The following is a 17,059-nucleotide window of genomic DNA, read 5'->3' on the forward strand; positions in this document are numbered from 1 at the left end:
ATACGAGCAGCTTCCTTTCTTGGATTTTCTCTTCTGTTTTGAGCACGTGCCTGAAATTCGTCCTCAGTACTTCCGTGCATGGAGGTGCCCACTTGAGATCAGTGTTTCTGTGTAGTTTTTCATCTGAGGTTAAAGTTTGAATGTGCATCTTCATGTCTTGATCAAACAGAATATCACAGAGGGAAAAACCAGTGGTGGAGTGGATCTGTGTATTTCCATCTTCTGCTGCACTTTATACTTGTACCCCACTGTATTTCAGAGGGAAATACGTATGTTTCAACCCAATATGTTTATCTGACAGCTATAGTTACTAGTTACTTTGTTTCCACATAAAACAAACAGCTGTTTTATAAAGGTATAGAAAATAGTTGAAGTCAGCCACAACATTAAAATGCTGCTAACATGTCCGATGCAGTTATAATGATCCAATAACATAATGCATCTTTCTGCTGCATAATGAGTGCTTTTACTTTTGATACTTAATATTTCTTCACTTTTCCTTGAATGAGATTTGCAATCCTTGACTTTTAGTTGTAATGGAGTATTTTTCTATTGTTTTGTTTCTGCTTTTGCGTAAGTAAAGGATCAGACTATAACCAAGCTAAAACTCACACCATCTGAGGTTATCACACTCCAATATTCTTACTCTTGAATTGGTGAACAGCTATCCTAGCTTGAAACATACCAGCTAAGAAAAAGTGATGGATTCTTCATTTTTTCTCCTGTTTTTGACCTCTGACCAGCTCACTCCATCTGTACAACCTCTTTCCGATTTATCTTACTTGATATTCCTGTCCTCTCTCTGTTGCCTCTTCTCTCTCTCGCTCTCTCTCTCTCTCTCTCTGTGTGTGTGTGTGTGTGTGTGTGTGTGTGTGTGTGTGTGTGTGTGTGTGGTGTTTGTCTGCAGGACAAGCCTTTTGTTGCGGGGTACAAAGGCTTTTGGGGGTACTGGGCTATTAGCTATGCATGGGTTCCCCCCTGCTCAATAGCTTGTTAGGCAATCTTTGTCATGCTGGGCTCTTTGGTAGCCCACAAACAAAACTAGGTTCTGTTTCCTCGTCATCCTCACACACACACACACACACACACACACACACACACACACACACACACAGACAATCATTTCCACTTCACACATGCATGCTCATACTCATTTCTAACCACAGGGTGTCTACATCCGTGTGTCTCTGTTGCATCACATGATGATCTTATTCTGCTGCGGTTTTCTTTAGAATAATTCTTCAGTGTTGTTTGTTGTGTTTGTGTTTCCTCCGGGACTGACATGTGACAACAGCGGCAACTGTATTTAACCACTTCATATAATTTAGCAAAACATGTCAGCACAGAAACAGAGACAGAGATTTGTATCTTCGCCTGTTCCAGTTCCTCCCCTCTCTCTTACGCACACAGACACACAAAAAGCTTCCTGTCTGGCTGTGATGTATGAGTCTGAGGAATTCTCTGAAGCGTTCACCAGAGGACTGTGTGAGGGACGGTGTGAGGAGAATAGATCAGAAAAGACAAAAACAAGGATCTCTATCTGTGAGCACAGTGGATACTCAAGTTGTCTCCTTTGTGCTATTAGACATTTTTCAGATGAGGATCACAGAGGAGCTTTATGGATACTGATCTGGTCAAGTACACTTCTCTGAAATCTTGTTGAAAATCATTATTTGAAAATCGAGCAAGGGCTGCTTTCAAGGAAGGAAATGCTGCGGGACCCAGTGAGTTATCTGATCATTGCTGTAATTGCATGGGAAAACGTTGCTCACAGTAACATGAATACAGTTTTGGCCTGGTGTTCCAATTCGCTGGCTTTTCACTGGGCCATTTCCCATGTCCACTGGCCAACAAAATAATGTGTGCATCAGCACAATTTAGCATTTCATCATAAATGGCTCCATCTGGTGGTGAGAGAAGGTATTTAAAAAATGACAAGCAGGGAGAGGAAAGACATGAGAAAGAAACTGTTCTTCAGCTGTGCTAAAGCAAACTGGATTGGACTGTATTCTATTCAGGGCTGAAAGAACTGTAGTTACTGAATTGAGTACTGTTTTTAAATTTACTTGTAGTCGCTTTAGCACACTTTAAAATCAGTAGTCTACAGTTGCACTTTTCTGGCACGATCATTAAAGCCTCTGAACACCCACACAGGTGTTTTCAATAGAAATGGTAAAGGTGAAATTGATAACAAGTACAACAAAATTAAGGAAAGTGGAGGATGTCAGTGAAGTGTGCCCACCCAGTCCTGAGGAGGTTAAATCAGGCAATGAGTGGAAACACATGGAGGTCAAGCTGTGTGAGGTCAAGATGGGTCCTCATACCTCTTGTAATGATAATCCTGAGATATGAAGTTCAAAACTTCAACTTTGTCCTCTTGTGGCAAGGTACTTTACCTGCAGTTGAGTCAGTGATGTTTAAGTCAAGCAGCAGCAGCAGCACTTCAAGGCTTCTATATACTGCATATAATGTACATTCAGCAGGGAATGCAGGGATGCGAGCAGCTCTGTGAGGCTGCGCTTTGGCACAGCAGTGCTTTAGCTGCTGTTCGCATTTCAAACATGTGCTTGTTAAGCAGGTATAATGTCTACCATGTTCATTATATTAGTTTTTAAAGTGTAAGCATGCTAACGTTTGCTAATTAGCACTAAATAAAGGCCATCTGACACTGATGGGAATATCAAAATGAAGGGACCGCCAGAATATTCACATTTCATACTGAGGGGGATCACGAATATTTGGACCAAATTTCATGGCAGTCCATCCAATAATTGAGACATTTCACTCAAAAGCACAGACGTTAATCTCGTGGCAGCAGAGGACATGTCCATTCACACAGCTGGGCTTAAACAAAATAAAACACTGGAATGAGAGCCTCAGGGCAGAAAGGGAATATTATCATTATTACTGATGACCTGTGCTTTTCCTGCCGTTCCATGTCAAATGTCTGCTGCATGAAACGCCTGTTATTTGAGTCTGTTTATTTTCATCTTATGAAACAAGACAAAGCAATCTAAAAGAAGTGAGACAACAGCAGATTTCAAATGATTTAATCATTGAGATTATGAAAAATAACAGAGCTGTTTGAACAAACAAGACAAATCAGCTGTCGCCAACAAAATGTGAGAACACGTCCCTCTGTCCCTCAGCCAGTAGATGGCAGCAGTCTGTATTAAGAGGGGGGGACAGAGTCTGTTCACTCTCTCTCTCTCTCTCTCTCTCTCTCTCTCTCTCTCTCTCTCTCTCTCTCTCTCTCTCTCTCACACACACACACACACAACAATACAGACACACAAACATACATTCACACTGAGCACCAACTAACCTTCTTTCCCATGATGTCATAGCCAGGAGCCAGCATGGGAATATCTGTCACATCCACTTAGTTTCCTGCTGCTCTGTGTGTGTGTGTGTGTGTGTGTGTGTGTGTGTGTGTGTGTGTGTGTGTGTGTGTGTTACTGTATCCATGGTGCTGAAACAGTTGGCTATATGCAGTTCATGGCTGTCAGCGTGATATTTGACAGAATATGAATAATCTTCTTAATTTCTCCCTCTCTTCTTCACATGCACATTAACATTCCGAGGGATGAAGATCTTTTAGCGTCTGTTCAGAGTCTGTGTGTTCTTGTTTTTGGTCTTTTATTTCTCACCATATCCCAGATTCTTACCAACCTTTTGCTCTTCCGTTGTGTTGTCTCTGAGTGTTCCCTGCACGTGGATTGTTTGCAGTGATGGCGACTGCTCTGGCCTCTCCTCTGTCTCCTCCGTCTGTCTCTTTTGTCTTTTTAAAGAAGCTTCTTCTTCCTCAGGTAAAGACAAAGACAGACGGAGAGGGAGGGAAAGAGGAGAAGGAGCTTTCAAAATGCCCAGCAGAAGGACAACATCCTCCAACCCCGTCCCTCCTTCTCCCTCTCCTCCTCCACCGCGGCCTCCTCTTCGCTCACGTCGCAAATCCAAGTCACCTTCATCCCGCTCCAACCGCTCGACCCCAAAACGAGCCTTGGATTTGGACAGAATTGGGGCCTCCCTTGATCCAGAGGACAGCTGGCAAACCCGCAGAGGGTCCCGAGACCTCCGGGTCCCCCAGAGTTCAGAGTTGGACAGGAAGTGGGAGGGTGTGGCCTTGGAGTTGCGTTGTCGAGGCAGCAGGATGAGGTCGACGGTGTACCAGACTTCAGACTTGCCCTCCATGGTCAAAGCCAAGAGACAGCTGGAGCAGAGCGAGGGCAAAGGGCAGGTAGACCGGAGTAAATTGAAAGCAACGTTTGTTTGAGGAGCCTGATGTTGTGTTGACTCACAGACTGTCCGGCCCCCTGATGTGGCCTCACCGATGGTCTCTGCAGCAGCTGAAACATCGTCTAGGTTCCAAGTTGGGACGAGGGGCCCAACATCAACAACTGTGCTGCTGCTCCCAGACTCTCTATGGAGCACTGCTGTTATGAGGAGGAGGAGGAGGAGGAGGAAGGCTGAGATTTATCAAATGCTGTGTCCCAATTCCATACTGCACACTCGTTGTCAGTGTGTGCTGCAGAGTGGTGGAAAATAGCTGAATATGTTCACTCGTATAACTGCAGTGTTCAGGGACTTGTATTTTACTTGAGTATTTCCAGTTAGAGCTGCTCTCCACTCTCACTCCACTACATTTCAGAGCGAAACATTGTACTTTTTCCTTCACTACATGTATTTTCACAGCTTTTGTTGGCTGGCTGCAGATGAAACATTTTCAAATTCTTGGATTAAAAAATGCCCCCACAGAAAAATAAGTTAAAATTAGATGCCTTGATTTTTTCAGTGAGCTGTTGATGTGCACTATTGTCCCAAAATGACACACAAACAAACAAACAAACAATTAGTTCTTTGAAAATATTTTCCTGTCCAGTTCAATTGTCAGCGGCGTTCCAAAATCACACTTTCAGCTCATGTTCTGAATGATTAAGTATTTTTATATCTTGTACGTTAACTGCAAAACCATCAACAACAGTTATCATACTGTACTCACAGAGCGAGTGGTACAGAGTTGGGACACACTTCTCGGGCTCGGCTGTGACCTTCTCCATCATTATCTGTTGTGTCCATGCTGGAGAATTCTTGTAACAGCAGGATTTCTTGGTTTCAGTGTTTTGACATGAGTCTGTGATTTAAAGTGACACTCCAGAGATTTACTCCTGCTCTGCATGAAGGTGGGGGACTTGGGAACAGACGAGCTGAAAGCAGCAGAGGCTGAAATATTCGGACTTTCAGTCCACAGTGCGGCTCAGGCTCCAACACCTCCCATAATGCAACTTCACGTCATCTTTTGTTAGACAGCCCCTGCCTGATAAGCACATCTTTAAAACTCCACAACTGCAGTTTGCGACTCTGACTTCCTGTTAGAAATGTCCTCAAGCCCAAACCAAGTTAAAAAAAAAGAAAAATCTCCATGCGTAAATTCTGTGGAGTGTCCCTTTAAACAGGTGGAAAGACCTGTGGTAAAGTCAGTTTCAGCTCCTTTTTTTGTTGAACACATCAATCACCTGAATTACCCTTAGAAACTGCCAGCTGTCTGCATTTTTTAGGCCAAGGTAGTGAAGGAAAGCCTCTGCATGAGATTAGTGTTAGTTCCTCTGTTTCCCCCCAGCTAGTTCAATGAATTCACCTGTCATTCCAGGAATAAATGGCCCTGAACTGACAGAGTTCCTGGAAGTAATATCACCCCCAAAACACCCACTCGTGCGTCAAGTGCCTCGGTCGAGAGCAATGCAAGGATGTATTCTATACTGTGATCCAACAGTCAGTCAGTAAACCCAGCTGGACTGCTGCATGCCTCCTCTGGCCTCAGTGGACACATCAGGTTCACATAATAAAGTATTTTCGTGACTAGTAATCTCGTAAAATCGTTTATTTATTGTTGCGGATTTGAAGCTATTTCTCTCATTTTGCATCTCTTAATTGGCATTGTTGTCAAGACAGCTTTTACAGATTAAAGTGGCTTTCCACAGACAGAGCTGAGGCTCCTCTGATCAGCTGTAAGGCAACATGAATCCCTGTCTAACACCCGGCGGAGAGCCAGCCTCAGGAGCTAAGTGAAAGGTGCGCCAGTTATGCGCTTTTAATCGAATTAGCTCCCCCCGTAAACAATAAGCACTTGACGCAGGATGACAACTGTACTAACTTGGCAGGGGCCCGCGGGGGGAGGCCGGTGCGGCTCCCCGCCTCGGTGGTATGATTGTCGGGGAGAGAGTGCAGTCTGCCGCCGAGGCCCCGGCTGTAAAGGCTATTTTGAAATGTGACCTCCTCTCTCCCTGTGTGTGTGTGTGTGTGTGTGTGTGTGTGTGTGTGTGTGTGTGCGCGCGCGCGCGCGTGTGTGTGAGAGAGAGTGAGAGAGAGACACACACACGCACACACGCACTCTGAGGGAGAGGCGGTACACACACACACATACACAGCTGCTCGGAACCATGACAGAAGATGACGGATACAGTTGTCGCGGAGGGACAAGTCAAGTTTAGAGATGGAAAAAAGGTTAATTCCTCTAATATTCCTGTTGTTTTTGAGCTTTTAAATGTCTTTCCACTCTTCAGGGCAAACTTCAGGACTGTGCTTCATTGTCATTTACTGATTCATTCCAAACTTCTCCACAGTGGAGGACTCGGTGGGTCGTTCTTCGGAAGCCCTCTCCGGTCGCAGGTATGTGGCAAACCGCTTTAATGCTTAGCAGTCAGCTCTTATTATCGCCATTCAGAGATGTGTACACTTTCACAGCGTCAGAAAAATCACTCAGCTCTAACCTCATCTGGTTTTCTGCGCTAAGACTAATCACAACTTGTCAATTGGTCGCTTGGCTGTGCGCCACGGGGGCGCGTAACGCAACATATCCGCGTCAACAGGTGACGCTACGCAATCCAGCAGCTGAATCGGTCGATTGAATTGATTCAATTGATCAAATCCACCTTTAAAGTGTGCACATAAAACCTGAGTGCTGCCTACCGCCTTCAAATTAAGAGTCGGGATATTGCATCCTTTTTTTTTTGGTGCCAGGTGGATGAAAGGTTAATTATTGAAAAGCCTTTCAGCTAAAAACATAAACTATGACATTGCCACAGTCTACAAGGGGCTTCTCTCTGCATGCTTGGCACTGAAAAGAAAGCAGCCTTTCTTGAAACTGAACTGAGTTTCACTTGAGATGCTGTGAGGACAGACACTCTGCCTCCCAGAATACATAACCATATGGCTCAAGCTGTAAGATACTTCTGTGTCCTTGAAGACACCGTGTGGAGTGGTGGGACTAGTGTAGGCTACTCTGCTCTGTGTGTGTGTGTGTGTGTGTGTGTGTGTGTGATCATGTGTGTGTATTTGTGTCTTGACTTTCATCATCAGCTGTTCCACCGGATCAGTTCATTGTTTTAGGGTTTGTTATGACAGCTGGGCCACAAACACGCACAGACAGGCAGCGGAGATTACAAAAAGCGACACTGTTGTTAGTCTGCATTCTGCTATTAATCACAAAATTGACTTTCAAGCCTGTCCGTCTTTAAAGCTCCCCACTCTGCGTGTGTCCACCCTGTATGTCTGCATCAGACTGTCTGTCTCTGCTGGTGTACAAGGAGAAGAAGAAAGGGAAGGAGAAGGGCAGCGGCCAGAAGGAGAGGCTCAATGTGACACTGGAGGTAGGTTCAGCTGCAGGAGGCCAAAGGCTCGCTGCGTCTCCTCTCAAGTGTGAGTGAACCGCACTGACGGCAGGATTGTCACAGCTCTGTAGCGTTGTTGCATCACACACAGCCAGGCTTTTCAGTACTGTCACAAAACTGCTCTTGCATGTGCAGAGGGTAGACCGAATAATGTGAATGCCACATGGACGGATAAGGACTTAAGGTGGGTGACGGTAGGGCGCACAGATGGAAGGAGCATTGGTCAAAAAACCGCAGGACAAAGTGCCAAACACAGAAAAACAGCAAAGAGGAGCAGGGACAAGACTAACAGGGATAACCCCTTCCATAAAACATATAGGGGATTGGCCACAAGTGTGATCCAGAATATCATATATTCCTTTTTTTATCTGTATGATGAACTCATTCCAAGAAACCATGTGATCTAATCTCAGTGGTCCACCAGACCTAAAGGAACCAGAGTCACAAGATCAACTGCAAGATTAATGAGAGTGTGATATCTGAGATGGTTTTGTGTTTTGCTCTCAGGTTTCAGTTTCTCTCTTCCTTCAGCAGGGACAGCATCCACACCTGACATCAGATTTCATGAGGACAAATCCACCTGACCTCAGTCAAGAGCCAAAACTCTTCTGAGTTCAGCTGATAGGATGGGCTTCTAAGATATATTTTGTCAAGTGCACGTGTTTCCTTTGTGATATTAAAAAGACTACAGGATAAAAGAGAATATCGGTGGTCCAATTTCACATTCATTTAATTCACTCTGCCCCTTCAGGGGATCTGTGGAGTGGAACCAGGGCCCGGGTATGACGGGGTATCCTACACCCTCTCCATCCTCTGTCTGGCGCACACGCTGGTCCTTGGCTTCACCAGCCGAGATGCCCTGCTGGCTTGGGACGCCCGCGTCCGCTACAGCCTGGGAGAAGGTCAGTGCTTTGGCCCCGTGTGGACATCACAGTCCTTGATCATTGGAGGGTGAAGGATCAGTACACTGAGGGAGAACATTGGGTCACTAAACTGCAGCTGGATCACACACGTTAAAAGATTCAGCCAATATCAGACTAGTTTTTGTGTTTGGATCCCAGAGAGCTGCATAAATTTGCGTGGATCAGCAGGACTAGCACCCTCTTATAGCTGGTTTATTCAGTATTAGTGTTGCTTAAAGTCTTAGAATGATATCAGATGCTTCATCACCTCCATGAGCCAACATCAGCCTGCCTCCCCTGTCAGTATCATTACTTCTGCTGCTCTGAAATCAGAGCTTTGTCTCCCTTCCGGAGATGATTTAGAACATATTGTCAGTTCTTATTGGCCTTAATGTGTTTTAGAAAGGGATCAAAGAAATGAGAAGTGGAATTACACAGACGGATAGGGATCTTCCATCACTCTGGTCCTTCTCTCTCTGCAAAATCTGCTGTCTCAACTTCACAACTTTCTTTTCAGTGGAAAGTGGTGAGCTGCAGGGGAAAGGAAGTGGATATAAGGTCCACACAAAATAAAGGGAATTCAGTTTTATGAGTGAGCTGTGCTGGATAGAGCTGGCTTTATACAGGTTATGAGCTTTACTTAATATGATTTTAAGTGTAGTAGAGTGTGTTCTGAAGGCTTTTCTGCAACTCAAGGGTTTCGAGGCTTCCTCTGCACAATGAGAAGAGCTGAAAGTCTGCTGTCATGATACGGTTCCAGCCAAACAGCTCAGGGCTCAGGAATAAACACAAGCATTCTATCATCGTTAAAAACTCCGGCTTTCAATTATAAGTTTGCAGCGGTTCACCGGAGAATTCTCGGACCCCTCGCAAATAACTTTCTACCTCTGTCCAAACTTTCTTTTTTAACTTGTCTTAGAGGGAAATGTTCTCTAAACCACTCTGAATTTTAATAGCATATTCAAATAACTTTTAAACTGTGCTTCACTTCCAGGCTGTGAGTTGAATGTACATTTTTTTTGAGCAGCGCTCGGCAGTACTCTCAGCGCTCGTTTCTTTGAATAGAAATTGTCTGAATAGGTCATTCCTCCTCCTCTTTCCAAAATATCACCTGCAGGATATTTGCAGGGCTCCATCCCACCTCTTAATCATATTATCCACCAGCAGTCTGTTCCCTTGTCACTATGCAAATGTCACATCATTTTCACTCCCCTGGAAACCCACAAATTGCAGTTTTCCTGATATTAAGGGGATGCGTAGGAGAACATTTTCCAGCGTAACAAATGCAACTCTGTTCTTTTCAGTCCCCCTGACAGTTAAAATAAAACCCACAGCACACTGAATATTTTACCTTCCGATGTGAAACCCACTGCCAAGAATCTGGGGATGTCCCAATTTCACTTTTGAAGCTCAGACTTTGTGGTTGTGCTTGATGTCGCTGAGAATGTTTTCAGTGTATCCACCATTATCTTGAGCTGTCGTAGAAGAAGCCATTCATGAATTTACAATATTTCCTCTTGCAGATCACTACAACTCTCTTTAGCCAACACAAGTTTATATTGAAATCAGCTCAAAAACAATATGTTCAATGCTTTACCTCAACTTCATTGATTTTTGTGAATACATGCTTATTCTGAATGGTTGGAACATCCCACAGGTAAACAGGATCATTGATAACAGGTGATGCAAATACTGTAGGAATGATGATTATCATTAATAACTTGCCTCCACTGATGATTTTGTATGGGCACATACTGTATACACTGTATATATGTATGTATATGTACAGTTTGTACTACATGTGCTTGACTGTGAGGTAGAGACCTCAAAATGAAAAAGAGCCATCTGCACACGCTGAGCGATGACAAATTGCAGCCAGTGGAGCATCAACAACTGTTTAATCATCATTACCACAGCCATCGCTTCCAGTCTTCATGTGTGTTCATGTGCATGTGTGTGTCATATGGCCTGTTGGTTTGTTTTTGTGCTCCGTCTAATTTTTGATGGGGTTGATATCGTCTATAAATCATTATGACAGAGTACCTGAAAATCACTCTCTCCACTCTTGTCAAACCTCTTCATCAGTTCACAGGTTCATCGTCAACGTTGAGCCAGGTACCAAACTGGAAAGCGGCCCCGCCTCCCTCCACCTGTGCAGCAACCTATTGGTCCTCACCAGAGGTGTCCCTCCTGTTGTCATTGGCCACTGGAAGTTGTCTGCGTTGCGTCGATATGGTGCCGTGCCAAATGGCTTTGTGTTTGAAGGGGGGACTCGCTGTGGATACTGTGAGTAACTCGTGCACTGAGAAGGTTTATCTGCTGTTTGAATTTAGTCACTGCAGCCTGCAGCAAAATGGGCAACACTTTAAAACTACCAAACCTAGATGAGGTCAGGGTTATTTCTAGCACAGCTGCAATGGCTGAATGTGGCTAATGGGGAGAAAAATCAATGGGTCAACGTCACATTTTGATGTCTGTGCTTCAGAATCAAAGAGTTTCTTTATGTCAGGCGGCAAGAAATTCATCATGAATGTTTCATTTCTCAGTGAACACTGAGATTCTAACTACTTGTTTTCAATAACTTGAAGATTAGACCTTAAAAGATACGCTCAAATATTGATTCAGTATTCTCACCACTGTTCTGAACCTTTCGATTATATCATACGATCTTCAAGAATTGTGATTCAGCATGTGATAAGATCGAAAGCTCCAGTAGAGCAACTAAATACTGTGAACCCCTGCTTGTATATTGTGCTTTCTCCTACAGAAAGCACAAATACTATTTATAAAGTTGTTTGTTTTATAAGTCAGTGAAGGCAGCCATGAATTTAACTCTTGTCACATGCATATCAAGCCTGTCCTCCAGGCTTGATATGTCCTAAGATGTCGTAGGAAATGCAGGAAGTCACAAACTGGAGTTGATGCAGGTTGAAGGATACAACAAAAGGGTCACAATAACCATGAGAATGCATTCAACCATCAGTGACTGATGTTCAGTGTGAGAGTCAGGCTGAACTTTAAAGTCTAACCAACCAAGAAGTCACTGGAACAGTAACTTTGCCCCTGTGATATACAGTCACTGCAGCACACTTGTCCAGTGCTCCTCATAGATAAGGAAATGCTCCGTCTCATTTCTCTCTGCTGCTCACAGCTTGGTAAGATCTGTCATTTCACACTAACAGACTCGCATAAAAACCTGTGATTTATTGCAGGTGTTTATAGTGTAACTTCATCCATCTAAGAAATTACTTTCTATGTATGAACCCGCTGAATAATGCTGTGTGTGTTTGTGTGGTTGCCAGGGTTTAGGTATCCTCTGAATGTGCAGTTGACGCGAGCATGAATGCGATGAATGAGCAGCGGTTTTATGTTTTTGGGTGGGAGTGTGTGTGTGTGTGTGTGTGTGTGTGTGTGTGTGTGTATGATGAGTGTTTAATGGGACAGTGCTTAAAGTATTCATTGTAGGGGAACTTAACTTGCCAACAGCTGCAGTGCTCCTGACTTCAGTAAAATACCTCAAAATGTGTTTTTTTTTGCTAGTTCTCCTGTATAGTGAGAGCAATCTGCTCAATGTCAATCTGTTTTACAGCAACGTTAGTGTTAAGAGAAAGTACATGTATGCACTTATCTTATCTTGTCTGTCTGAGTATATGTGTGTGTGTGTGTGTGTGTGTGTGTGTGTGTGTGTGTGTGTGTGTGTGTGCGTCTCATGGCTCCACCAGGAATAACCATGAGGTCCACAGGCTCTGGTTTCAGTGCGCTGATGGGCAACATCTATAAATACCAGCCTCCCCTGTAGTGGTCACTCAGCCAATCACATGGCACCTTTTGGCTAGACCTCCAATCACACTTTTCTCCTTCACCTGCATCTACATATTACCCAGCAGCCACTGGGGCAGTAGCGAGAGGCCCTCTTGGCTGCAGAAACACAGAGCGACAGACTTTCATTGCATGAGTTCAAGGTGTTAGTGAGTGTTAGTTTACATTTGTACATGTTGATGTGTATCTGATGAGGACATGCGAGACATACCAGCGCTCAGCAGTCATTTTTGTTGTTTGGTTTCACCCAAAGCAGACTGCTTCTGGGAATTTACACACTGAAACCAACAGCTACAAAATGTACAGAATGAAACCCACAGATACACAGATTTTCCCACAGTCCTCCTTTGGCTTCCGGTCAGATCAGTCCATAACAGATGCTTTTCACAGCAGACATTTTGCTGTGTCATACATAGCAGGAAAAGCACAGGTGTAATTCATAACATTAAAAATGACTGCGTTCCATTAAGCTGCTTCACCTCCACTGTGCATGCTGGCTCACTGTCATGGCATATTGACACTTGATGGACCGGAGCCACTGTTAATGTTATTAAGTGACTCTTCCTCTCTGTGCTTTTCCTTCTATGACAAGTCAAAATGTTTTTCACAGCAGTGAAAAAGGTCTACGGGCCTTTTTTCACAGGGGCTGCCCTTCAACATAATGCTTAAAATCTGTGTCGTTTCCCTTTGATTTGTCACCCATCTGATTGCGAATCTCCGTCTGTCTTGGTGAAGTAGCTGCTGGGTTCTCGATGCTGTGCGGGGTTGGATAAATCATGCAAAAGAAAAAACAGATTCAATACGACCTGACACACTGTTGCTCTAAGACGGTGCAAACTCCTGCACAGATACTCTTGGAGCTTGATAGAGCACACAGTGCCTTAATATGCATATTTACAGGCAGACTATCAGGCCATGATCATTGCAAAGATGTGCAAATGGTGCAGAATAATTGTAATAGTCGGGACAAATGCTTCTTCTCTAGGTTGAACTTTTTGAGCGCTGTACTTTGAACTGATCTCTTAGAAAATAACTCCCTTACATTCCAGCTCCCTAATTTCCCTTGAGGCCTTTTTTGCTCAAGCAAATCAGTAAGCCGGTCTCTCGGTCATCTAATGCTGCCGTATAAAAATATTTTACCCTTGACTGCCACACTGCTCTCTGCTGCAGCTGCACTTTTGAAGTCAGCTGCGCCTCGGACGATATGATTACTGGCTGCAGAGCTGAAGACGTACACCACATTGACATGACGAGCCTTTTTACTGCCATGGACGTACACACAAACACACACACACACACGCATGCACAGCCAACTGACCGGTCCTGTGGGATAGTGGGCAGTCGGCTGCGCACAGACTTTTACTAGGCAGTAATCAGTTCGTGGATGTCTGTTGGACGTGTGCCTTTGGTTGCACAGTCACACGCACACACTGTGAGTCAGTACACAGTGATATCAGCTCTCAGTGTGATAATGAGGCCACGGTGTTCTGTAATCGGTGATGTTTGGAGCTGAGTCTGCGTCTTAGCTAGACAGATATTTTCTGCAAGTTCACACGTGTTCATATTGACCCTGCACTGCACACACACACACACACACACACACGCGGCTCATGCAGACACTGTAATGAATAATCCTCTGCAGAGTTTGGATGGCTGATCAAGCCTTGTGATCTAGATAAAAACAATTCTAAGCCGACATACTATGTCAGCAATCTTTCCATGTCCCTCAGTGGGCACACACACACACACACACACACACACACACACACACACACTCACACCTCACATTTCAGCACAGTAGTATGTCAGTGCACGTGCGTGCGAGGATGTTTTACTTGTGTGGTATTCTGAAGTGTTATGCAGCAGTTTTGGTGCATACTTTCGAGTGTCATCACAGTTTGTCCATATTCTCATTCATCCAGAGAAGAAGGTCATGTGACATTAAGGTGTGAATGATTCATTAGTCAAAATGTCTCCGACTCTCCTCCTGTCAACACAAGTGTTGTGTCCTCTTGGATGAGTGGTGAAACTTCTTCAAGACACCACCTGCCTTTGACTCATTGCTTCTACAGTATAGATGTTTTGTAATGCAGAGCGGTTTAGAGAAACGTGGCCTATGTCTTAAATGATGTGGACCAATGTAGAGAATAGAAGAAGCCTGTGTGCACAAATAAGATGAACACTGGTCCTGAACAGACAGAAAGCTGGTCTACATGGTCTAATCTGACAGAAAAGCGGCTTATATATTCAATACAATGCATGACTGCTACAATAAGAAAATAAGATCTGTCTCTTTTAAGAGGAGCTGTCATGCAGCTGAACTCAGCATATTTGTGAGAAATAAATGAGGATCAGGTCCAACAAGGGCCCATGGTGATCATAACAAATAGAAAATACAAAGATGACTGCCAAAGAATGTGAGAAAAAGACAGAAAATAGAGGAACGCAGCTTATTTCCAACTGGTTTTGTCCTGCAAAGTTTAGATTGTAGAGCTGCTTACGAGGACCCAGATTTTCATACTCCAGTGATAAATCAAGGTGTAGTCACGGCGGCTCTTAAAGCACGGCACTTTGTGTACCAGATGGTAAACAGATGATGTAACTGACTTGATGAGCAATCCACAAAGGAAAAAAAAAAAAAAATTTCAGTATGGGAATAACCCACACACTCTCAGTTGCCAGTTTATTAGGTACATCTTGCTAAACCTGATGCTGTCTAATACAGCAGCTCTGCAGCAGATCCTCCCCTCGTGGAGGAGAGCCGTCCATTCAACTTTTTCTCTTTCACAGATTATCTGTCACGTACTACTGTCCGGATATAGTTGCAGTTTCAGCTAAAATGGCAGTGATTTTTCTCAAAGTTACCTCCTGGTTTGTTGTGTTTTCGTTGAAGCAGCTTTCTGACATACTGTACATTCTTAATGTTGGCATTTATTGCGGGACTATTGCCAAAGATTGAACAAGAGATTGTATTGTGTCTCTGTTATTTTCTCTGAGCCCCGTGTCTGTGACTTTGAGGATTGTGTTTATTGTCTGCAGCTTTGTCAACCTCTCCAGAGCACCTCAGTCAGTTCAGATTAGTCGTTTAGATAACAAAGCAGAGCATCAGCTTTTGCTCTTATCCTTTTTTTAGTGTCTTGCAGATTTTGGTACAAGCACCATATCAGCTAATAGCCTTACAGTGATATTATCTGCGATTGCAGTTTCATACTTCATCTTGTTCTGAGTCGATCTGAAGGCCAAGCATTTCCGCTGGCTCAAGAAAACCCGATAAAATACACAATGTCTAATAAAGCTAATAGGTTTCCATTACATTTTAATGCTTCATTAAGCGAGAAACTCTTCAGTTATTCCGCTTGAAGAACTCAGCGGGGCTCTGAAAGCATATTGTAACAGCTCTGAACACATACTCAATGAGAGTAAGTCAAATGTTGAGTCAGGCAAACCTAAACTTCTAGTCTGATGGATAAGATACCATCATCCAAGTATTGAATGTTTGTTTTTTTATAATCAGTTGCTTGAAATTACGTTTAAACAAAGCAGCCCTGCTGACTGCTGTTACTGACTTCACTGCTCCACTTTCTCAGCTGTTTTCTGTATTAGCAGCAAACCCAGCTCCATGAGAACAAAGCAGATTTTTTTTTTTTGACTGAACCCCTGAGTAAGGGCTTACTTTGCGGCTGTCTTTTCAATATCTCTGCCATGTGAGATTTTGATGTTTCATGATTTTTTTTTTTTGTGCTTGTCTTGTGTTTTCACAGACTCCTACCTCTGTGTGGGCTTGATAGAAGAGTGGGGGCTGAACTGAGAGATGTTTTATGTAACCTTTAGAAGAAATGGTTGTTGCTGACTCAAAGAACAGCCTTGCCTTTACAATAGCCTTACAACCTCACTGAATATCGTTTGGCCTTGCTCAAAAATTTTGATATTACTCTACATTCATTACACCATCTATTGTGACGGTTTTTAAAACATTTTAAAGTTATTTCCTCGAATCCATCAGCTTTTTCCTCCAGCGTCTGTCTCTTTTTTATTGATAGTGCTGTCTGTCTCTCTCCCATCCATCTCGCAGGGGCTGGTGTTTTCTTCTTGTCCTGTTCAGAAGGAGAGCAGATCAGTTTTCTGTTTGACTGCATTGTGAGGGGCATCACCCCCAGCAGGGCCCCTCACGGCCTGCGACCTTCCCTGCCAGGTGAACGCACACACATGCAAATATAAATCTGTATAAAATAAGGACACATTTCATTGTGAAACAGTAACACTTGTAGTAATAATGTCTGCAAAAGAGACTCATCTGAATGAAAACACTCAGTCACACTGGTATGTGACTGTGACTTCCATTATGAAGGTTTACTGCCTGTTTAGTGGGCATGTTTTGCATTTGTGTCAGGCGCCACGCTAACGGAAACACCGCATGCTTAAAGCCCCGAGGGTCACCGTGTGGATTAAGGGGTCATGCCTTGGTGTGTGACTTGTGCTCTATTGTAATGTACTGCTAATTTCACAGGCATCTCTGAGAACACAAATATGAAGACAGAGAGTTTAGTGACAGTTGGAAAGAGAAAAGTTGCGCAGGACACATGCCAAGGATCAGACAAGTCTGTCATACCTCTGAATACACACACACACACACACACACACACACACACACACACACACACACGTCTCAGA

At 43.8% G+C, this 17,059-nt stretch overlaps 1 protein-coding gene across 1 annotated transcript in view; it reads left to right on the forward strand.

The window, feature by feature from the left end:
* The first annotated feature begins 6,221 nt into the window (after positions 1 to 6,221).
* The window catches only part of LOC143319059 (protein Dok-7-like), a 19,230-nt gene continuing 8,392 nt past the window's right edge, over positions 6,222 to 17,059 (forward strand). The window contains exons 1-6 of the mRNA XM_076727629.1: positions 6,222 to 6,501; positions 6,621 to 6,666; positions 7,558 to 7,646; positions 8,419 to 8,569; positions 10,655 to 10,855; positions 16,461 to 16,580. Coding sequence (XP_076583744.1) covers positions 6,448 to 6,501; positions 6,621 to 6,666; positions 7,558 to 7,646; positions 8,419 to 8,569; positions 10,655 to 10,855; positions 16,461 to 16,580 — 661 coding nt within the window. The 5' untranslated portion in view covers positions 6,222 to 6,447. The remainder of the gene's footprint in view (positions 6,502 to 6,620; positions 6,667 to 7,557; positions 7,647 to 8,418; positions 8,570 to 10,654; positions 10,856 to 16,460; positions 16,581 to 17,059) is intronic.

Source organism: Chaetodon auriga, chromosome 4 (assembly GCF_051107435.1).
Source record: "Chaetodon auriga isolate fChaAug3 chromosome 4, fChaAug3.hap1, whole genome shotgun sequence".
NCBI classification, from domain to species: Eukaryota; Metazoa; Chordata; class Actinopteri; order Chaetodontiformes; family Chaetodontidae; genus Chaetodon; species Chaetodon auriga.